Source organism: Desmodus rotundus, chromosome X (genome assembly GCF_022682495.2).
Source record: "Desmodus rotundus isolate HL8 chromosome X, HLdesRot8A.1, whole genome shotgun sequence".
Classification (NCBI taxonomy): Eukaryota; Metazoa; Chordata; class Mammalia; order Chiroptera; family Phyllostomidae; genus Desmodus; species Desmodus rotundus.
In genome coordinates this window covers 7573790-7597708 of record NC_071400.1, presented here as the reverse complement: position 1 = coordinate 7597708, position 23919 = coordinate 7573790, and the positions used below count along the sequence as shown (strand labels likewise).

The window sequence follows — 23919 nt, the reverse complement described above, 5'->3', positions numbered from 1 at the left end:
AACATATGAAAAGGTGATTGACCCCTTTAGTTATCGAGGCAATGAAAATTAAAACCACAATGAAGTTTACCACACTCATTAAAATAGCAAAAATTTTAAATTTTGGCAAAACATTGTTGGGAAATGTGGAGCGACGACTCTCGTATATTGGACACGTGGGTGTGTATGTACCCTGGGACCCAGTAATTCTATTTCAAGGTATATACCCTAAAAAATTCATACATATATGCATCAGGCTACATGAACGAGAATGTTCATAGAGGCCTGGCTGGTGTGGCTCAGTGGATTGAGCACCAACCTATGAGCCAAAGGGTCCCTGGTTCGATTCCCAGTCAGGGCACATGCCTAGGTTGTGGGCTAGATTCCCAGTAGGGGGCACTCGAAAGGCAACCACACATTGATGTTTCTCTCCCTCTCTTTCTCCTTCCCTTCCCCTCTTTAAATATAAAGAAAATCTTCTTTTAAAAAAGAATGTTCATAGGGGCATTGTTGATAATAGCCTCAAACTGGAAACAACTGAAATATCCATCAGCAGTAGAAAGAACAAATGTTGGTCTAGTCATACAACGGAATACTGTAGCAAAATGGACATAAAGGAACTGTAACTATATGCAACATGGATGAATCTCGTACTCAATGTTGAATGAAAGATGTAAAACACAAAAGATCACATCAGTATGATTCCATTGATATAAAGTTTAAAAACAGGCAAAATTAAATTATGCTATTTAGAGATGTATACACAGATGGTACTACAGTCCAGGAAAGCAAGGGAACTACTATCACACACGTCGGGAGTGGTTACCTCAAGAGGGAAGGAAGGAGGCCGTGACCTGAGAGGGGTCTACACACACAGGTGCTAGAAATGTTCTTTTTCAACCTAAGTGAGAGTTACGCGGGTATTCACTTTATAATCCCGTATTAAACTATATACATGATTTATGCAGTTTTCGCCATGTGTGCTCTATCTCACCAAAAAAACGTAACTACGAATGAATCACATGTGTTGCTAAGCAGCGTGAACTTTTTTGAGGAGCTTGACTCTAAACGGAAGGAGATAGCGTAACAGTTACAGGAGGATTTGGGATTGAAGGAATACGTGTACATATGCTCACCAAAATACGTGTACAAGAATATCCATAGCAGCGCTATTCATAACAGCCCCACACTGGAAATTACCCAAATGCCCATCCAACGGTGGAAAGGAAAAATAAACTGTGGCACAGTCACCAATGGAATATGTATAGTGACGAGAATGGATGCATTACAACTACGTGAAGTAACACGGATGAGTCTCACAAGCATAATGTTGAGGTAGGGCGACCAGATTTAACAAAGGGAAAAAAATAACAGGCATCAGTTACATTTGAATTTCAGATAAATGATGAATCATTTTTAATATAAGTACGTTCCCTACAAAATGATTCGCCATTTATCTGAAATTCAAATTCAGCTAGGCATCCTTTCCCTTTCCTAGTGACCGTCCATTGAATGAAAGGAATCAGATGCAAAGGTTACCCTCTGGGGACAACTGAGACGGCAGTGGGCACAAGTGGTACTTCTGGGACGCTCGTCATATTGTTTTTTGATCCGGGTGGTGGTGACATAGGCATATTCACATTGTGAACATTCATCAGAGTTGAAAATTATGATTTGGGCATTTTTCTGCATGCTGCATTATACTGCAGTTGAATAACCTGTTATCCATCTGCAATCTATTTATACTCTATCTGGCAGTTAGCTGAATCTGTTTTATATTCTAAGTCTCAACAAAAAAATAGGGACAAACTTAAAAAGAAATGTGCAGCACCCATGCTGAGTAAAGGGAGTTAAATATCTTGAATAGGTAAATTAATCCAGCATATGAATGTCCTATAAATATCAAAGTATTTTTTTAGTCCTCGCCCAAGGACATGCTCATTGATTTTAGAGAGAGAGAGAGGAAGGGGCGGGGGAGAGGGAAGGGAGAGAGATAGAGAGAGGGAGAAAGAGAGAGAGAAATCGATCAGATGCCTCCCCCCACCCTGCTACATACCCCAACTGGGAATCAAACCCATGACGCTCCAACCAACTGAGCCACCTGGCCAGGGCTAAAAGTATTTTTAACTTCACTGATAACTACCAAAAAGAAAATGAGATAGCAAACATTAGAAAAATGAATAATGTTAGGCCTTCGTGGGAATTTGGTAATATATTTTTAAAATGTAGATGGATTTGGGGAAGATGGGGAGTTGAAGATAGCCCAGACCCGCGTTGTCCCCAAGCCAGGTCCATCTACTCTGTCCTTCAGCCAAGTAGTTGCTGAGAGAGTGAGCTCACAGGGTGGGTCTGAGACTTCAGAGTGAGTTCTCTCTGGAACAGCTGCGAACTCTGGGCTAAAGACCTGGAGTCTGATACAGGAGAGAGCGAAAGTGCAGGGAGGGGAACCTGGCTGCTGGCGTAGGCTACGGGACTCTACGAACTCCCAGGAGACAGCTGATAGTGCCCACGTGAGCGTGGCAGGTTTCCCTGGATCTGAAAACGCTGACAAGAAACTGAGGAGTTGGGTTGCGTCCTCTCTACTCGGAGACAAGGACAGCACCAGGGAACTAGAGTCACAGAAGCCTCCTCTCGTTGCCTCCCAAGGGTGTGAGCAGCTGAATGACAACATGGCCGCTTCCACAGTGCTGCCTCGTGAGCACAAAGCACTGAGCCTTTTCCGGTCACATAGCTGCTGTGACTTAAGGGACCTCAGCATTAGACTTGAGCCCTAATGAGAAGAGAAAGGAAAACAACAATCCACCAAAGGGGACCTCAGCATTAAAGACTTGAGCCCCAATGAGAGGAGAAAGGAAAACAACAATACACCTAAGGGGACCCAGAAGCCTAAGACAGAAAGAAGCGGAAAGCCTTGAGTAAGCCTTTAATGAAATAGAGTTGCTGAAGGAAACAGCCAACTGAGTCTAAAAAAGATCACTCAAGAAGATGAAAGCACAACATAAAAAAGACTTTCTGGAACTAGAAGAATTAAATACCATTTACCCGAACCAGAAGCAATTATCATTTCAAATATTAAAACAATAAAACCATTCCAACTAAAAACAGAAACTAGACCCTCCCACCCCTCAAGGAAAGCAATTTTACAAGCCCAGTGTGTATCCCTCAACATCTTTCTCCTTGCTAATAAAAACCATGAGAAATGATAGGGATAAATATTCACAAAGAGATCGTTTTCTTTTTACTGATACGATTTTATGCTAAGAAACCCTAAGATTCTAGTTTAAAATAAAAACTTAGAACAGAGCTATAAGTATTAAGATGGATAAACCTCTCCCTGAGTGGTGTGGCTCAGTGGGTTGCGCATCATCCCACAAAGTAAAAGGTCGCTGATTCGATTCCGAGTCAGGGCACGTGCCTGGGCTGCGGGCCAGGTCCCCAGGTGGGGGCGTGTGAGAGGCAACCGATCCATGCACACAAAATTTGTCTTGCACACAAATGTTTTTCTTCCTTTCTTCCTCCCTACCCCTCTCTCTAAGAAATAAAAATAACTCTTTTTTAAAAGAAACCTCCTTTAATAAAAAAGAATTAAAAATAGAACTACTATATGACCCAGCAATTCCACTTCTGGGTATTTAACTGAAGAAATCCAAAACACTAATTCGAAAAGCTACATGCACCCCTATGTTTAATGCAGCATGACTTATACTGAGCAATACATGGAAGCAACCCAAGTGCCCATTCATAGCAGAATGAGCAAAGAAGATGTGATGTATCCATACACAACGGACTATTCCTCAGCAATAAGAAGAATGAAATCTTGCCATTTCTGACAACATGGTTGGACCTAGAGGTACTGTGCTAAGTGAAATGTCAGACAAAGACATTACCATATGATCTCACTTACAGGTGGAATCTTAAAAGAACAAAACAAACGAAACAGAAACAGGCTCACGAACGCAGAGAACAAACTGATGGTGCCAGAGGGGAGGGGTTCAGGAGGTGTTGAAAAATGTAAAGGGGAATAAAAGGTATACTCCTCCAGTTACAAAAGAAGTCACACGGATGTCATACACAGCACAGGGAATTCAGTCGATAGTGTGGTAATAACTTGGTGTGCTGAAAGATGGTTCCTAGATTTATCACGGTGATCACACAGTAACGCATATAAATGTCGAATCACTACGTTGTACACTTGAAACGAAAATGATACAGGATGAGACAAAAGGAGGTTTACAGTTGTGAGTAAGGAAAGCTTCTTCTTGTATTGCCACTTCTTCATTATGTATTATTTTCCATATGAACAACTCTAAATCTACTTTTGCCCCTCCCTGTATTGCGTGTCAACTACACTTGGATAGAAAAGAAATTCCTCACATGATAAGTCTTTTTAAAAAAACAAACAATAAACTTTAAGCAAAACAAGCTAGTCATAGAAGACTACTTGTTGCATGACTATATTAACGTGAAATACAGGTTAGTGGTTGCCTAGGGTCAGCGAAGGGGTGAGAAAGGGGAGTGACTGCTAATGGATATTAAGCTTCTTTGGGGGGATGCTGAAAGTGCTTTGAATTAGATTGCGGTGGGCAACGCGCACCTCTGTGAATGTGCTAATCACTGCACTGAACTGGACAGCGCAAATGGGTGCAGCTTACGGTTGTGAATTCTATCTCAAAGACCCATTAAAAGATAACTCAGACCATAAAGTTAAGAAAAGATAAAAGAGGCACAAGAACCTCTAAATAAGGAGGTCAACAGAGAACAGAAAGGTCACTTTTAACTACATTCGGAACAAAAAGCTGAATGAGAAAGAAACAGTCTCCGCCCTGTGCCAGCAGTATAATACTGGTAAGTGACAAAGGTAAAATTCCTCAATTACACTTGTTGCTTCTGCCTTCTCAGTTCCCGAGGGACCTGAAACCCAAGGTAAGGATGTAGTGAGACCTCCACTACTTCCTTAAGAGGTCAAATATCTTGGGCCAGATGATTTCTAGCCAAGAGAACTAACTGTAATTTCAAATGCGAGTACCGAAGCTATGTCAGTGATCTTTGAGAAATCTCGGACAAAAAGAGGTTCCAGAAGACTGGGCAGATGTAATTTCAAAATTCAAAAAAAAAAAAAAGAGCTAGAAGTTAATTCCATAAATTACAGATCAGTAAGTTTGATATGTCTTCTATATTATTACAGGGATGGCTTGCAAGAACCTAGAAATGGAAGAATAAGCACTAGAAGCCAGCTTGAATTCACTAAGAAAAAGTTGATTTAGCCTAATCCTTATTTCCTTTTTGTGCTGTTACTAAGCTGGTGGCTAATGAGAAATATGGTAGATACAGTATATCTGGACTTTAGCAAGGCATTTGATAAAATCTTTTATGAGATCCTTAAGTATAAAATTGAGAAACAGCCCTGGTTTGTATGCCTCAGTAGATTGAGTGCTGGCCTGTCAACCGAAAGATCGCCAGTTCGATTCCCAGTCAGGGTACATGCCTGGGTTGCGGGCCAGGTTCCCTGTTGTGTGTTTGAAAGAGGCTATCAGTAAATGTATGTTTCACACACCCAATGTTTCTCTCCCTCTCTTCATCCCTCCCTTCCCATCTCTCTAAAAATAAAGAAATAAAATCTTTAAAACTGAGAAATAGGAGCTGGTTGTTAATTTTTGTTAGATAGATTAATAATTGCTTAAAAGACCATTCCCCATAAGCATGCAGTTTACCAGGCCACTTTCATGCTAGACCAAGGTTTGTAATAGCACACACCATGGGTTCTTTCAGCCTTAGGAGCTTCACCATATCTATCCAACAACTTAAATGAAGATATGGAAGCCACGCTGATGAGGTTTATGTGACATCTGGGAAGGACCGTGAATACTTGAGGGTATTGATTTTAATCATAAGTAGTTGGGGGGTAAAAGAAGAGAAAAGAAAAGAAAACAAAAAGAAAACAAAAACTTGCCTGGACGAGATGAAATCAAACCAAGGGCCAGATCCAAATCTCACACCTAAATTAGGAAATGAGCGCAAGGGAAAGAAACAACTTTTCACTATTTCGGAAATCAGCGTCCGGCTTGAATTGTAGGTACTGTTGTTAGATGGGACCTGAAATATCCCAGGCAAGACACCAATAATACCAAGAAGAAGACTGCTAGAAGGTCTTATCTCCACTGTGGCCTTAACCATTCTTACCCTCTTTGAGACGATCCCCTTCCGCCTTGGTTTTCTTCTGCCTTTCTGATCCAGCAAGGTCTACAAGATGCAATTTGGAGCGAAAGCTGCTATTCCTGGGATAATGACAAGACGCCACACATGAGAAGAGTACACAAGCCTGAGGACAGCTGAGTCTCCCAGCTGACCCGCCAGCTCTTCTTTTCTTTCAAGTCGGTCAAAATAGCCCCAGTCAGTACTAGTAGTGCTCAGCATACTGACGTCAGATGCTTTGTCAAACCAATTAAAGAAGTGACCTACTGGTCAACTTGACTAGAACTCACATTAAAAATCTTGACTGTTGCCCTGGCTGGTGTAGCTCAGTGGATTGGGTGTAGGCTGTGAACCAAAGGGTCGCAGGTTTGATTCCCAGTCAGGGCACACGTCTGGGTTGCGGGCCAGGTCCCCAGTCAGGGGCCTCTGAGAGGCAACCACACATTGATGTTTCTCTCCCTCTCTTTCTCCTTCCCTTCCCCTCTCTCTAAAAATAAATACATAAATAAATCTTGACTCTTTATATTGTAACTTACTTGTCATTTTTCTTTCTTTGCTCTATGGAGATTGTAAAGATGGCATGAGAGCGGGATGACTGGGAGTTCATCGCTGTGGAGGCCACAGTCCTACAGTTGTTGCCCTGCTCCAAACAGGAAACAGTATCCAGGGCAACTAACACAGCCTTCTCAGTGAGTCCCACAATCTAATTCAGAGAAAGAAAAATAAAACTCCCTTAGGATTCATACTTCAAATACTGCATCGGAAATAGAAGTGGTGGTTTGAAGAAATGCCTTGATGTTCCAGTGGAGCCTTAATAGAGACTGAATAGAAGAGCCGTGGTTTTATCTAGAAACGCTGATCATTGGGGCTTCCAAAACAAGGTACCGGCCAATACTGGAGCTAGAAAAGCTTTCTAGATTTTAGGATAGCAATGGATAAGGTGCCTTCTAGGGATCCCCAAGTGAAGGTAAGCTTTGACCTGAAGGACAGCAAGGGTAACATAAACAGCTATGCTATTTCTCTTGGCTACTTTCTCTTTTGTGGGACCTTGGGTTCCTCCCCATACCTCTGGTCTGTTTTAAACCTCATTTTCCACTAGGGGAAATTGCATGGCATAGCTTCCGTAGGAAGCCAGAAAACCAGGGTCCTGGGCTTGGTACTGTATCTGGCTATGAGAGTTTGTACAAGTTAAAATCTCTTGGAGCCTCTCGAGATTGAACTAGATAAAGTCCCTGCTAGCCCCGATATGCTATGATTTTATTACTCCAGAGCTCCCAAATCTATATCGGTGCCCTAATTTCTAGTCTTTTATTTATAATTGCCTGCTACTTTAACTTTGAAATCAGTAAATTATAAGCCAGACTCATCTTCCTCTCACCAACCCTGATTCTATCCACTACTTCTCCATTCCTATGAATATCTCTATTCTCAAAACCCTAGATTCACCTTCAATTCCTCCCATTCCTCCCTATCTCAGCTGTCACCAACTCCTAGTCATTCTTCTTTTGAATCCACTGCTTCCTTTTCCTTTCTACTTGCCTAGTCCAGGCCCATATTACTTCATGCCTGAGCAATAAGGCAGAGTTTCCCCAATTGGCCTTCCTCGGCCTAGTCTTTCACCTTTTCAATCCATTTCTGTTTAGTCTCCCTAAAAATCCTGCTTCCTAAAATGTCACCAAACTACAAAGCCCTGTGCTAGATAATGAGGACACAAAGAGATTTGAAGATACTCTTCTAACATCCAGGACCTAACTTACCTGGAGAGATAAACATGGAAGCTAAAGGCTTGGTAAAAGTAGCCACAGCGGACCTACATTTGGAAGGATGAAATAGCTTATACCCTGCCCATAGGGACAGAAACGAAATTCTTTAATCTGGAGTAATAATCTGGTCCTAACATATCTCCTATTACTTCCCAATCCACATCCCTGAATCCAGACTGACTGGTCTGGTCTTATTACCCCTAGGAGTGTATTTTCTGCTTTCCTAGTCAAACTATTCCTTACTATAACAATACCCTTACTCTTTGCCCTGCTTACTTACATTCCATTCATCCCATCTGAAAAGTATTAACAACGTTGTCCTTACCCACCCCAATTTAAGTCAGAAACTTACACTCCTTTGTATTGCAACTTTCATCTCAAATAATGCTTAGGATTTAATTCCTGCTGCAGCATGGGGCATATAAAACATCTTGGAATCTGATCAAGAGCTGGCTTACTACCAACATTCTTTCTGGTGACAGACAGCATATGTGTTTGGCCCAGGTTTCTTATTCCCACTGTCCAAACTGTCTTCCTGTATTCCAAGCTCATCAGGCTTTCAAAATGGGTCTGATCCTTCAAGCCCTGCTTTTGCACTTGGTTAATGGCTTAAGGACCCAGAAGGGGGGAAAAAAAAAAAAGCACCTGCCTCTTGGGCACCTGCCCCCTAAAGCTTCACCTTTCTGTGCAGGGAAGAGAGGAAGGAGAGAAACACGGGTAAGATATTATTTTATCAAGTTTTCCCAAGTCTGTACTACCTATTTTCATCCACTTCCAGCATCAGATTCTCCCACTCCTGAATATTCAAACAGGTGCTAGACCCAAGCTCTGCCTGTTTTCAACACTGGCTTCTGGATTTGGCCCACTCCCATATACAAAACTCCCCACTTTGCCTCAAATTTTCTGTTCAGCCCTGGCTGGTGTAGCTCAATGGATTTAGTGTCAGTGTGTGAACCAAAGGGTCGCTGGTTCGATTCCCAGTCAGGGCACATGCCTGGGTTTCGGGCCAGGTCCCCAGTAGGGGGCACACAAGAAGTACGCACACACTGGTATTTCTCTTCCTGTCTTTCTCCCTCCCTTTTCCTCTCTAAAAATAAATAAATAAAATCTTTTTTTTTAAAAAGAAAGAACATTAAGATTTTTTTTTTAATTTTCTGTTCAGCTATAGCTCCATATCCTGCATCTACCATGTGACAGAAGCCTCTCAAATAAGTGATCTTTGTCCTATGGTACTTATGGATTTTAAAAAGGTTATGTTAGTTAAGTTTTTAATTTTTAAATATCACTCCAGAGCCTAGCACAATGTCTATTCCAGGGTTGTCCAACAGAATTTTTTGACCGTGAGTAAGTTCTATATCTGTGTTGCCCAATATAGTAGCCACTAGCTACATGTAGCTATTCAGTACTTCATGTGTGTCTGGTATAACTGAGGGAATGAATTTTTTTTATTAAAGATTTTATTTATTTATCTTTAGAGAGGGGAAGGGAGGGCAAAGGAGAGGGAGAGAAACATCAGTGTATGGCTGCCTCCTGAGCACCCCCTACTGAGGACCTGGCCCACAACCCAGGCATGTGCCCTGACTGGGAATCGAACCGGCGACCCCCTGATTCACAGGCCGGCACTAAACCACTGAGCCACACCAGCCAGGGTGGGACTGAATTGTTTAAAAAATATTTTTTTAATTAATTTATTTATTTATTTAGCCACACCAGCTAGGGCAGGACCGAATTTTTTAAAAAATATTTCATTTATTCATTCATTTTTTTATAGGGGAAGGTAGGCAGAATGACAGGGAGAAATATCGATGTGAGAGAGAAACATTGATCGGTTGCCTCTCTCATGCCCATAGCCGGGTACAGGGCCCACAAGCCAGGCATGTCCCCCAATCAGGAACTGAGCCGGCGACCCTTCACCAGTCGTCGGTTCAGGGCTGTCTGACCGTTGTGAGACAACGCCCAACCAACTGAGCCACGCTGGCCAGAGCTGAGGGACTGAATTATACATTTTATTCAATTTTAGTTCATTTAGGTTTAAATAGCCATTTGTGGCTAGTGACTACCACACTGGACATCAAAGCCTTAGAACTCTGTAAATAGCTAATCCTGTAAATATGAAATTGATTTTAGCATTCCTTCAAGAGGTAACAGGAAGGTGATCAAACATCCTTCCCTCCAAGAGATCCTATGCCGTAAGTCTAGATTAACAAAGGCGATCAGGACCACACAAAGATCTGAAAGATGTCAGTAGTCATTTAAAACCACAGTGGCAAATAAAAGATATGTGAACTTTAGTAGTAACCAACATTTTAAAATAATAATGATGATAATAATAACAACAACAACAAACACACCTTTATGCCTTCCTTAGGGTCCTCTCGTATATTTATCTGAGAGGCTTTCTCACGAGGTGGGCATAGAAGATCCAAGATTTCTTCATTGTAAATCTGGTATTATTGAAAATAAAGTAGTAAAAACAAGATGTTAACAGGGTAATCTCAGGGTGGTGGGATCAGAGATGATTTTTAAGTTCTTTGTGACTTTGATTTAAAACGTTCTTACAACACACATATCATATTTTTAATTAAGAAAAGGGCTTTAACCCTATACGCAAACATTTGATACTTGCAAGAATGAATTCACACGTTACTGTAACAAAATCGAGACTGCTCTCTTAGGACAGAGTCCCTTAGGACTAGCAGACAATGAAAGTAACATGGGTGCCCAAATTCAGTTCTTCCGTGGTGTCCTAACAGTGTCACCTTCCCCGATTCTGTTAAGCTGGAAGTAACAAATCCTTAATGGAGGGTGGAAGTGGGAAGCAAAAGGAAGATGTGGCAACCGATGTTTCAACAACGAGCAGGACTTTTAGTGTTTAGCACAGTGTCGGCACTCTACTCGGTTGCTGTTACTGCTGTGGCTACTATCTGACATTCCAGGCTCCGAAGTTCTTTTTTCATTTGATTACCTTGAGCACAACTGGGTTCATGAAGCTTTAAGAAGGCTAATCTTAATGATGTTTACCTCCCCATCTTCAAACTCCACACCTCCTGCACCCATTAAGACTCAACTTCAGGATGAAGTATTTATGTACAATTTGTAACTGCATCCTTACATCACAGCACTTTAATTATTGCTCCTTAAAGCTGAGGCATCTTATCTCTGCTATGGAACCAACCAGCTAGTTTCCCAGAAGCCAGAAGTTCCCTAGACAAGTGTTTTTGGTGTTACGAGGTTAGCTGTAACTAGTCAATGTACTTTTACGCTGATATACACTAGAATGAAGACACCCACAAGGGCAGGGACTTTTATGTTTTGTTGACTGATGTAGCCCAAGCAGCTAGAACAGGGTCTATAACATAGTAGGTACTCAATAAACATCTGTTGAATAGACACGCTCTGTCATCACCTATACAACTCAATATGTCCCCCAATTTTTAGAACATTCTTCATAAAACAGCAGTGTTATTGCTTAAGCCTCAAGACAGTAAAGGCAAATCAAATATTTTTCTGCAGACTCTACAGAGAATCGATAAGAGGCCAAACTGGAATTAACAGAACTCCTGTCATCTTTTTATATGGCAATGCCGACTCCTCTAACAATCAGATTAAACAGACTATTTTGACAACAAGGGAAGAACTGGGTGCAAGCCAGATCCAACTGAGCCAGTAAGTTTTCTCTATCAAGTTTATAAAAATGTAATTTACTAAAAATGCAATTTATTAGTTTGAGCGATGCCAGGAAAAACCTGATTTGGATTTCTTTTTCTACCCAAAGATAAATTTAAACTCAGAATAATTAAAGAGAAATCATTTACCTCCAAGTATGACACCTTCAGCGTAAATTCGAAGTCACTCTTCTTGTCAATTTCTTTGAAGAGCATTTGTATCACCCTAGGAATGACCCCGACTGTTGGTTCATTCTCTTGCTCTGCAGTGTATGCACCTCCCATGGAGTAGGTCTTTCCAGAGCCAGTCTGTCCATACGCCAGGACGGTTGCATTGTATCCTGGCAAAACAGAAGCCACATGCGTAATGGTGCTCAAATGTTCTCATCCAATCAATGTGCTCCGTTTCCTTCGGCGGCTACAAATTGAGACCACTCTCTTAAGATAAGGGCCTCTTCTGAACAATAGCCACAGAGAAAAGTCATATGGGTGTCATGACTTTGTACTGATCCAAATAAGCAAAGAAAAAATAAACCCAAACCCAGAACGTGTGCCCCTCCTGACAGCTCTCAAAAGACAGGAAGTAAAACACTTGAGCGTCACGAGGATGGCCAAGTCCCTGCCAAAAAGCCATTCAGAGCTTTGTAATTCTACCTTCTGCCTACTTCAAGCAATTCTAAATTTTGAGAATTAAATGAAAGTCCTGGAAGCTGCATAAATAGAAGGGATTCAAACACGTGTATCTTTGATTAACAGTTTTCATTTGAAAAGGCAGCAAAGCTGCTTCTTACAGTCAATGAAAGCATCTTCCTTCTCCAAACTCTCAGACAGAGTCTGGACCCCAGTATCGGGCTCCTCGTAGGAATGTCATCATTTAAGTGTGACTCAATGGAACATATGCCCTTTGCTTTTGTTCTTTTGGAAAGAACTTGTTTGTATAAATGAAGACCTAGATATTCTGAAAAATCATAAGATGTTAAATTAAGATTTTCACTAACAGATTGCTAGGATGGCCTGTTATAGTACAGTATGGCAGGCCTATGGGTCAAGAGAATAATGTTCTCTAATCTTCGGCAATACTACAGATGTGTGTATATAGTAATAACCGGGGAAACCAAGTTCTAGTACTTTCTATAAAATACTCACGGCTCTGCAGTATTGGGAGTTCAGATTATGAGGGGATGCTGTGGAGCTAACTGAAAAATACTACTTTGTCTTTGCAGAGCAATGTTAACCAAATGCATATATATTGGAATACTTTTCTATATTATATTGCTTCTAAAGACTATAATTTAATTCTCATAGTTTCCCAAGTTAAAGATAGGAAAGTAGAACTACAGTAGATTTCCTAAGCTATGATGGTACATTCTGAGGAAGATGAACAGAGAGTGAAGGCTCTGGAAACCATCTTATTTCAGGAATGGCTAAAGGAGAGGAGGCATGGTTAATTAGAAGAGATGTGGAATCATCTAATGGTCTTGCAAATATGTAAATAGGAAAAAGATTAACTTTATAGTGGAAAAGCCTGGCAGGTTAACACCTCAATCGAATGATTAAAATGAACATCAGGATATGAGGGTGATCTGGCTGTGACATCTGTCACCCCATTGATCACCAGGGTTGATTCAGCTGATCTGGTTGGTGAAGCGGGTGTCCCCTTCCTCCCTCACTGATCCATGTGCATCCCTCCTGAAGCTGCACGCTCCATCGATAGGGCCGACCTTCCCTGATAGAGGAGAGGACTGTTCTTCAGTCGAGGGTATATGAGTAGCTGCGCTCCCCTGCTAGAACCTCCAAACAAGCTCTCAAAGTGAACATCAGCGGAAATGGTACAAATCAAAATCATGTATTGACTGACAGGGTTCAAAAAGAATACATCACTACTTCCGTGATATTTCTGCTAAAGATAAAGAATGCAAATCTAGTCATAAATAAACATCAGACAAACCAAAATTGAAAAAAAAATGGTTTACAAAAGAACTGGCCTGTGATTGTCAAAAGTGTCATGATTATGAAAGTCAAAAAAGAATGAAAAATTTTAGAATGAAGGAAACTACAGAGCCAGTACAAGTAAATACAACAACTGATTTTGAACTAGACCCTCTGCTATAAAGGACAAAATTGATACAGCTGGTGAACCTTGAATGAGGTCTGAGGACTGGATGGTAGAATGTAGCAATGCTAATTTCATGATTTTTAAAAAAGACTTTACTTATTTATTTTTAGAGAGAGGGTAAGGGAGAAAGAGAGAGAGAGAAACATCAATGTGTAGTTGCCACTCACACACCCCATACTGGGGCCTGGCCCACAACCCAGGAATGTGCCCTGACTAGGAATCGAACTGGCAACCCTTTGGTTCACAGGCCCACGCTCAATCCACTGAGCTACATCAGCCAGAGCTAATTTCATGATTTTGATGGTTGTATTATAGTTATGTAGGAGAAAGTCCTTGTTAGTAGCAAATATAAAATGAGTATCCAGGTCCATCAGGTCAAAAGCTTACCTCAAATTGTTCAGGAAAAAAAGTTTTTTATGCTGTTCTTACAACACTTCTATAAGTTTGAGATTATTGCTTTAATATTAAAAAATTTTGAAACAAAGTATTCAATGTGGCCGGTCATGACATCACTTAAAAAGTGAAAAATAATGTGGATAGCTACTGCCTGGAAGAAGGCTGCTGTTTGTCTAGAGAGATGAACTAACATCACTGGGTACAAATTATTACTAGGAGGCGAATTTTACCTCAACATAACCTAATGCAATTAGAGTTGTCCAAAAACCAATCAACAGGACTACCCTGTGAGTCAGTGGATTCCCTGCCCAAAAAAACTCAGACACCGGAAGTTCCCTTTACACAGATCTTGCTACAAGGCATTTTTCTTTGGAAGAGATAGACTAGGTGCTGTAAATGTCCTATTCAACTTTAAGGGACTAGTATGTCATGGTTCTGCTTCTTTTAAATAGGGCTCTGCTTTGAATCCTGAATAACCACCGTCCTAGAATAATATTAAAGACCTCTCAGGCACTGCTCCCTTCTTCAGAACCCTGCTATTGTCTTGAATAATACTAAAGCCTTAGCTTTTGCAATAAAGATTTTTAAAAGCTTTTTTAAAACTTATTTATTTTTAGAGAGAAGGGAATGGAGGGAGAAAGAGAGGGAGAGCAACATCAATATGAGAGAGAAACATTGATTGTCTGCCTCTCATACACGTCCTGATGAGGACCTGGGCCGCAACCCAGGCATGTGCCCTGACTGGGAATTGAACCCCCGACCCATTGCTTTGCAGTACTATGCCCAACCCACAAAGCCACACCAGCTAGGGTTGCAATAAGGATTATTAACAAGCCAGAGTATCCAGGCACTTTAGGAAATCTCACTCTTTACCTAAAAGACTTCTACTTATCAATCAATACCTACCTCAAAGGTTCCCTATGTTGTGAAATTCATCCCAGGTTTCCCAAGTAGAATCAGTGTCATCTTCTGGTTTTCATACCACTTTGCACAAAAGCACTGCTTCTTTTAAGGCAGGACTGATCGATTCTATTGTATATTTTTAACTTCTAAAATATTTTTCCTTAAAGATGGGTGCAGCCCTGACTGGTGTGGCTCAGTGGGTTGGGTGTCGTACTGTGAACCAAAAGGTCACAGGTTTGATTCCCAGTCAGGGCACATGCCTGGGTTGTGGGCCAGGTCCCCAGTTGGGGCGTAAAAGAGGCAACTGATCGATGTTTCTCTCCCTCTCTTTCTCCCTCCCTTCCTTTCTCTCTAAAAGTAAATAGATAAAATGAAAACAGTCTGCTACTGGCATAAGAATAGACACATAGACCAATGGAACAGAATAGAGAATCCAGAAATAAATCCAGGTCTCTATGGTTAATTAATATTTGACAAAGGGGGCATGAGCATACAATGGAGTAAAAAGTCTCTTCAATAAATGGGTGTTGGGAGAACTGGATTGGTACATGCAAAAAAATGAAACTCGATCACCAACTTACATCTTACACAAAAATAAATTCAAGGTGGGTAAAAGACTTAAATATAAGTCATAACACCATAAAAGTCCTAGAGGAAAACATTGGCAGGAAGATCTCAGACATTCCACGCAGCAACATCCTCACAGACATGTCCCCTAAAGCAAGGGACATAAAGGAAAGGATAAACAAATGGGACCTCATCAAAATAAAAAGCTTCTGCGTGGCTAAAGAAAACAGCACCAAATTACAAAGAGAACCAACAGTATGGGAAAACATATTTGCCAAGGATACCTCAGACAAGGGCCTGATCTCCAAAATATATAAAGAACTCACACGCCTCCACTCCAGGAAGACAAACAACCCAATTAAAAAATGGGCAAAGGACTTGAACAGACACTTCTCCAAGGAAGACAGACAGAGGGCCCAGAGACATAGGAAAAGATGCTCAGCACCACTAGCCATCAGAGAGATGCAAATTAAAACCACAATGAGGTACCATCTCACACCAGTCAGAGTGGCCAACATAAACAAATCCACAAACAAATGTTGGAGAGGATGCGGAGAAAAGGGAACCCTCGTGCACTGTTGGTGGGAATGCAGACTGGTGTTTAAAGGGCATGTATGAATGAACCATGGACATGAACAACAGTGTGGGGATTGACTGTGGGAGTGGGGGGTAGCATGGGTGGAGGAGGGCAAAGGGGGGAAAATTGGACAACTGTAATAGAATAACAATAAAAAAAATTATTAAAAAAAATAAAAATAGCCCTGGCTGGTGTGGCTCAGTGGATTGAGTGCTGGCCTGCAAACCAAAGGATCACTGGTTCGATTCCCAGTCAGGGCACATGCCTGGGTTGTAGGCCAGGTTCCCCAGTGCGGGGTGTGTGACAGACAACCACACACTGATGTTTCCCTCCCTCTCTTTCTTCCTCCCTTCCCCTCTCTCTAAAAATAAATTTTAAAATCTTAAAAAAATTAAAATTAAAATTAATAAAAATCTTTTTTAAAAGATGGGTGCAAAAAGCTTAAAATTGCTTATGCATCAAAATTATGTATGTGGTTATCTACCTCTATTCCTACCCCTGAACTTAGCATTCCTCCAGGGGCTGGAAGCTACATTATTTATCTCTAAATCCTTCCACAGGTCTTGCAAGTACATGGGCCTCAAGTAGGTTGGCAAATGATCATCATGGGCACCCATCAAAGAGCTTTGAATCTAATGAGGTCCCAAGACAAACAAACAAAAACAGAATACGTAAGAGTGAAAGCACAGCAGAACCACAGAAAACAAATACAGCACAAAACTAGTTTCAAGGGTGCAGATACTTTCCCAGGTTATATTGCACTAGTTCCTAGGCTGTGGGCTTTTTGAAGGCAGGACTCATGTTTCATCCATTTCTGCATTTGTAACATCCAAGCACAATGCCTGATACATAGTAAATACTCAAGAACCGTTTGAAGAATGAAGTAGCCTCACCTTTAAATATGCCTTTTATGAGTGGTGCTACTGCTGTATTGAAGACTTCTTCCTGTTCAGTGGAGGGGTCAAACACAAAATCGTAGGTGAAGGATTTGTCATTACCAACCACCACCTAGAGAAGGCAAGGGACAGGGACAAGAAGTAAGAAAATAACGAAAGGCCAGACCACGCCCCTCACTGTCATTTGGTTTTCAGGCGCCGGCCCGGGACTCTGTTACGCACCTGCGGTTCCCCGGGTACGAAGGAAAGGCACATCTGGCAGCCCTCACTGATCTCTTTGGGGACCAGAGGGCGACATCGCAGTGCCACTTTTACAGGAATTCCCTTCACCTCTTCCTTCATCATCCTACCTCAGCACCGTCTGTGAGGGGAAAAAAGAAAATAGGTTTGCTGATGAATCTTGGTGCGTTGGCAGGGGTGGGAGGGCGTCCTCCCTTCGTACCGGCCCTCCGCCGGCGGTGGGAGAAGGTTTACGAGACTCAGCGTAGGTGAGGGAGCCTCCTCCTCGCAACGGGATCGCTGCCGCTGGAGAGTCACTTTCCCTCCGATTTGGCCACCACAGGACTGTCCCACAGTCCGACACTGAAGACAGCGAAGTGGCCTCTGGTATGGAAAGGAAAACCCCCAGCGGAGACGATGACAAGGACCCACAGTCCCAGGGTACCGGGAAAGTCAAATCCTGGGCTAAGTTGTGTCCCCTTAACTCGCCAAATTAAACGTACCTTCCCCGGTCTCCGCTGCCCTGTTCCAACCGGAGATTCAACCGCCAAGTTTCAAATTGGTCGTGGAGGCGTCAGCCAATCGGAGCGCAGACGACGGGGCGGGAGCCGCACGCACGTTAGCGTGCGGTGAAGGACGCTTTTGGGAACTTGTGGGCCTGCGCGTCGCACCCTGATCCCGCCCCTTCCTGCCGGAAGCAGGTTCTCAGGCTGAATTGACAGCGAGTGGAACCTGAGCTGGCTGGGGCTTGTTGGCGGGTGAGATAGTACGGCAGTTATCGCTTTGAATGCGCGGGGCTCAGGCAGGATGCGAGGAGCGTATTCGAAGGTGGCTAGTGGTGAAGGAAGGGTCGATCTGGGGACCTCCACCATTACCGATCACATCTACAGAATGTGGGGCGGTGCCTTGCCGCGACTCCCTGTGGATAGTTGGAGTCAGCACTCCCTTGGATTTCGAAAATAGATCTTTTTAGACTCGATCTTGCTTGCCTCTTCTGTAAGTTGAAGACAGTAACATCTATTTTGCAGGAGTGATATAAGAAAGATCGTCTGTATAAAGGACCTAGCAGGTTGTTTGGCATCCAGATATCCAGTAAAGTTCATTGTTATCTTCCATCTTTTTTCTTTGTTTCCACCGATCTGTCACCAGAAGTAGGCTAGGACCATAGGATGACGGCCTGGGATAGGTTGGATTTGTTTTTTGAAAATTGCTAGGCTGCTGTTCCCTTTGAACCATTTTTATCAGCTTTGATTCACCCTTCCATTCCAGGGCCTTGCCAGCGATGGACAGCCGGATACCTTATGATGACTACCCAGTGGTTTTCCTGCCAGCCTATGAGAATCCCCCAGCATGGATTCCTCCTCATGAGGTAGGAACCATCTGTACTCTTGAAAAGCAGATTTTTCCCCATGGGCATAAGATGATATATGAAACGTAGGATAGCAGGGTTAGAAAGCTCAAGGGAGAATGAGTCTTAGCATTTGTTGTAGCCAAGGGACCCAGAAGTTGGATTCTGAGCAACTGGGTCCGTTGGAAGCTTCTTATGAAATCCTTCTGCCAGAGTCCATTCACATCACAGAATTCTGGAAATTCAGAGCCCCAGTTTCCATTCTCTCAGGGTAAAGAAGTGGGGAGCCACTGAACTGCTAGTGTGTCCCCAAGCTATCCATCTGCCCATTTGGACAGTGTTATCTGGTCTATTTAAACTAAGTCTGTTACTTTACCTTTTCCTGACTTCAGGGAGATACATGTGTGTTCCGGATGAAAGTGGGTATAAAATCTAAAATTGCTAGTAAGATTTCTGGGGTTGCTTTGTCTTGCAGAGGGTATACCACCCGGACTACAACAATGAGTTGACCCAGTTTCTACCCCGAACCGTCACACTGAAGAAGCCCCCTGGAGCTCAGGTGAGCTTATGGAACAATTATAGTTCATCTTATCCCAGGCTAGTTTTGTCCATACTGGGCCCAGAACTTATCCGTGGTTGGGAGGACAGATTTAGAAGCAGGTAAGGAGGTAAGGAAACTACCTTTATTGGGCAGAAAAGCTGAGATACCACTTCCGCAACTTCTGACTTCTCTGAGGGACACATATCCCAGCTATCATATAGTGATGCTACTAGATACTCTTGTGTTTGTGGTCTATATTGAGCCCCCATTCTGTGCTCTTGTCTTGCAGTTGGGATTCAACATCCGAGGAGGAAAGGCCTCCCAGCTAGGCATCTTCATCTCCAAGGTGTGTGCACCTGGTAGGCAATATGGGTGACTACTTCCCTTTGTTATATTGCAGAACCATGATGTCTCAAGGCCTCGGAGAAGGATGATTTAGACTCATAGAGGGGGCATAATGGGAACAGCCTTTCCCACTTAAAACTTCCCACCTGGGCCCTGACCAGTGGGGCTTTGTTGTTTGGGCAACGTCTCCCAAAGCAAAAGGTTACTAGTTCGATTCCTGGTCAGGGCATATGCCTGGGTTGTGGGTTCAGTCCCTGGTCTGAGCACGTGTGAGACATAACCAATCACTGTTTCTCTCGCACATGGATGTTTCTCTCCCTCTCTTTCTCCCTCCCTTCTTCTCTCTCTAAAAATAAAGTCTTAAAAAAAATACTTCCAACCTGGCAAGCATGTTTCCCTACATTTGCACACACACACAAACAGTAACATCTTACATTTGAATAGCACTTAACTTCACTTACAGTCTCTGAAATTCTCCCACCTTAATTACATATTCTCTCCTTCCCAACAGGTGATCCCTGACTCTGATGCACATCGAGCAGGACTTCAGGAAGGGGACCAAGTCCTGGCTGTGAATGATGTGGATTTCCAAGACATTGAGCATAGCAAGGTGAGCCCAGCACTTGGGCTGTGGTGAGGCAAGAAGCAACCCCAAGTGACAGGTCAGACAGGATTTGCCGAATCTGCATGTAGCTTGATAAGAAAGAATCTCTCCTGAGGAAGTATACTGGAGGGAAGCAGCTATTGGCGATCCAGAAGGTTGGAGTGGCAAAGGACTTTCCTTCCTGTTGCAATCCTGTCCTGGGTCTTATTTGTACAAGCTGTTGTGTTCCTTTCAGGCTGTTGAGATCCTGAAGACAGCCCGGGAAATCAGCATGCGTGTCCGCTTCTTTCCCTACAGTAAGTGTCCCTTACCTGGAAGGGCCCGCAGTAGGAATTCTTCTAAGTCCTGATTACTAGAGGCCCCATGAGTTGGGGGGGGGGGGGGGGGAGTGGGGAATTGGGAGCTCAGGCCTGAAAATAACCTGCTTTTTCCTCCTTTTCTTTCTTCTTTTCCCCAGATTATCATCGCCAAAAAGAGAGGACTGTACACTAGGGAGTTGCAAGCCACAGCCGTCCACATGGAATCTTCTAGGACAAGCTGGCCAGGCCTTAGGGAAGCCACATACACTCTCATAGAGTCTCACACACTTTAGAGACTACAATGGGACCCTGTTTTCCCTCCTGTCTCTCCTATTCTCCAAAAAGTAAAACGTGATGCTGAAGAAATGTTGGTGTGACTTTTGGATGATACTCACTGAGTGTAAAATGCTTTTGAGGGAAACATAAAAGCTCTTCCAAAGAGGAGCCACTGGAAGTAACAGAGCAATGCCATGCCTGCTTCACAATGACCTCTTATCTGCCCAGAACATCAGGGAGGCCTGGGAGCCTTAGCTGCAGTATAACGGAGGGGTGGTATCGGGTGGAGGGATACTGGAAGAAACGTGCCCTTTCCCCATGATCTTGGGACATTTCTCTGCAGGGTACGGTATTAATATAGTTCTGTCTTCTCTTTTCCCTGATTCTTTGATCTGGAACATAAACTAAGAGAGAGCCTTAGATGCATTTCTTTTCAGGGACAGCAGTAAGAAATTGGTTTCCAATTTCCAAGTTGTAGGTTGAGTAGCACTGACAGCTAACTTCCCCCTTTCCTTCACCCCAGCCCCCAAATAACCTGCCAGGTTCTGAGTTCCTTACTTACAACCCATTGTTAGAGATTCCAGGCCACACTGTATAGCATGTTCAAAATACCCATTCAGAATAGCTAGTTTTCTAATGAGATACGGGATGAAGTGACCCCGTGTTGAAAGTCCCAAATTTGCCTTGAAAGAATCCTGGGAAGCTTAAATATTTCCAGGCCCTTCCTCTGGAGAGTGATTCTGATGGTCCGAGGAGGAGCCTGGAAATCTGAAGTTTGAAATAGGTAAATTGGTCTTCAAATATGGGAAACCGTTTTTAAATAATAGCAATAAATCTCTGTGAGGAAGTTCTGGCTCTTCCTAGAATTCCCATCCCAGCTCTACTGTGATACCTAGAGGCTTGGTACCAATGTTGGGTAGCAACATCCTTGTGAGCAGAGCTGGATATAGAACTCCATTAGCTGTCCTTGCTTTCTGGGCAATTCCCTGTTGCTCTGCTGCCCCCTAATGGCCATCTGAGAAAGAAACGCACATAGGCATATTGGGTGAATCGACTGAATGTTGAGATCCAAGCCTCTCCCTGTGATTGACAACTCATCTAAGAATAGTAAACTGTAAAAAGATCCAGCCAGGTACCATAGGCCTAAGAGGCAAAACCCCTCCTGCCCTAACTTGGTTCTCGCTCTGCAGTACATGGAGCACCAGATGATGCAATTGCATTGTGGAAGGATAGGTAGAACTTGGAGAAGGCGCAAGGAGTAATAGGCTGAGGTGAAAGGACCAGTTGTTTATTGAGAGTGTTGATAAGAAAGCAGTGGAGAATGAACTGTATTGGCCTTCGAGGTATCCCAGGTGCTGTAGAACTGCATCCCTATACGTGGGTGTCAGCAGTCAGAGAAGGTAAGGTGGGATTCCTGAGCCCTGCAAGGACTTTACACCCATAGCTGTGAGATGCAGTCACGGAACAAATGATGGCACTTCCAGGGCTTCCGTTTTACTCCTAAGCCTCAGAATTGGACCAGAGCTTAGTAAGTGGCCAAGTATTTAAACCATAACCCTGAGGATGGAGGGGGAAGGACTGGTCCTGGAAAGCCCAAATGCAACAAACGGATCAAATTAGGCGGATAGCCCTGGCTGGTGTGGCTCAGTGGGCTGGATGTCATCCTTCAAACCGAAAGATCACCAGTTCAATTCCCGGTCAGGGCTAATGCCTGGGTTGTGGGCCAGATCCCCCAATTGGGGACGAGAGAGGCAATTGATCGATGTATCTCTCACACGTCAATGTTTCTCTCCCTCTCTTTCTCCCTCCCTCCCCCTCTCTCTAAAAAATAAATAAAATTTGTTTTAAAAAATTAAGCTATCAACAGGAATAGTGGCTTTTGATGCCTGAGTCATCGGAGGGCTCCAGGTGGATTTTAACCACTGAAGAGTGTTAAGGAAGGTAATAAAGAGGTGACTGGGGCCACATCTTGACTGCCAGGGGCAGCTTCTAGGAGACACAGAAGAGGAATTCTGATTTCACAATCCCCTTCACCTACAGGTGAACCAAGGAGCTCCTTTGGACTGAAGTAGTTAGTCCTTTGTCTCTTAAATAACAGTCAGGGAGAAAAATTGGCTGGCCATCCACTCAGCAAGGGAAGTTTGCTTTCTCTGCTTGTACACTCCCTACTCCAGCAAAACTGGAAGAAAGGATACTCTTCTCCCTTCAGTGGAGATGAATCACTCCTGGAAGGAAGGCCGGAAGCCATGCACAGGAATAGCTGTGAGAGAGACAGAGGGAGAATGAGGGTGGCGGGAGAGAATGATGATGCGTGAAAGGGGGAAAAAAAGGAGGTCAGGTTCAGAGACATGATTCTGGGCCTTTTCTCTGCATGATGGGGACGTGAACCTTACTCCCACTACATGATAGGATGAGCCAAGGTTATCCAAAAGAGTAAGCAGCGGTGGGTGGCCAGAGCCAGGAGTGCTATGAAATTACCATAAAGAGTGGTTATTTTTCACATTGTACCTGGTTTTGACACTGGTTTCAACAAACATCACATTGAGGTCTCTGGGTTTTTCTTCCCCCTCTTCTGCAGAGACGTGTCTAGACAAATGAGAAATTATATAAGGAACCAGACGGTGGTAAGACCCCTTCTGACTCAGAGGTAGCAGATAGGACGAGATCCTTCTGAGGTGTAATGATGCCTCCCTAGGACCAGGAACCCTAGAAGTCTTGAACCCATGACCCTTCTGATCCCTGACACTGGTAACTCCTCCTGAATAAACAGAGCATAGTGGACCCTCTCCATAGAGACTGGTCTCTAGGTATGGCAGAAAAAGTTGTAGTTACCCTGTAGCTTTTGTTTGCATCAATCTTGTTACCCACCAAACGTGATGACGACATCATCACCTCTTTCTGCCTGAACATCTTCTGCCCACTTATCTGTTTCTTTAAAAGCACTGATATGTACAAGAGAATGTGTTGCAGAGCGTTGAAACATTTCATGCAGTTTTGGAGAGAATAAAGTACCTGCCCTTCCTCTCTGTTATTTCTACCAACCTCCCTACTGCTTACCTCAATCAGTTTTTCAAATAGCACCCCCTTGTGATGTCAAAGACAACCCCTGCGATAATGGAATCATAATGTAGCTAGGGCCCTGGCTGGTGTGGCTCAGTGGACTGAGTGCCGGCCTGCGAGTCAAAGGGTCACCGGTTCGATTCCCAGTCAGTGCACATGACTGGGTTGTGTGC

The 23919-nt window shown here is 43.2% G+C and overlaps 2 protein-coding genes across 4 annotated transcripts in view; one reads left to right on the top strand and one right to left on the bottom strand.

Annotated features, from left to right (window-relative positions):
• The window catches only part of KIF4A (kinesin family member 4A), a 103183-nt gene extending 85353 nt beyond the window's left edge, over positions 1-17830 (bottom strand). For both annotated transcript variants that reach the window (XM_024555227.3, XM_045191282.3), the window contains exons 1-7: positions 17777-17830; positions 17277-17415; positions 17052-17166; positions 11750-11940; positions 10286-10378; positions 6708-6874; positions 6160-6254 (exon numbers count right to left, since the gene is read on the bottom strand). In XM_024555227.3, coding sequence (XP_024410995.2) covers positions 6160-6254; positions 6708-6874; positions 10286-10378; positions 11750-11940; positions 17052-17166; positions 17277-17399 — 784 coding nt within the window. In that variant the 5' untranslated portion in view covers positions 17400-17415; positions 17777-17830. The remainder of the gene's footprint in view (positions 1-6159; positions 6255-6707; positions 6875-10285; positions 10379-11749; positions 11941-17051; positions 17167-17276; positions 17416-17776) is intronic.
• A 97-nt stretch (positions 17831-17927) lies between these two features.
• PDZD11 (PDZ domain containing 11) lies at positions 17928-20776 on the top strand. 2 transcript variants are annotated; one of them, XM_024555229.3, is made up of 7 exons: positions 17928-18031; positions 18543-18642; positions 19097-19180; positions 19452-19508; positions 20019-20117; positions 20347-20407; positions 20569-20776. In XM_024555229.3, exons 2-7 carry the CDS (start codon positions 18556-18558, stop codon positions 20601-20603), a joined length of 423 nt encoding a protein of 140 aa, XP_024410997.2. In that variant the 5' UTR covers positions 17928-18031; positions 18543-18555; the 3' UTR covers positions 20604-20776. The 2 variants fall into 2 exon arrangements, with proteins under 2 accessions (XP_024410997.2, XP_024410998.2); XM_024555230.4 differs by lacking the exon at positions 17928-18031 and adding an exon at positions 18051-18269.
• Positions 20777-23919: the final 3143 nt, after the last annotated feature.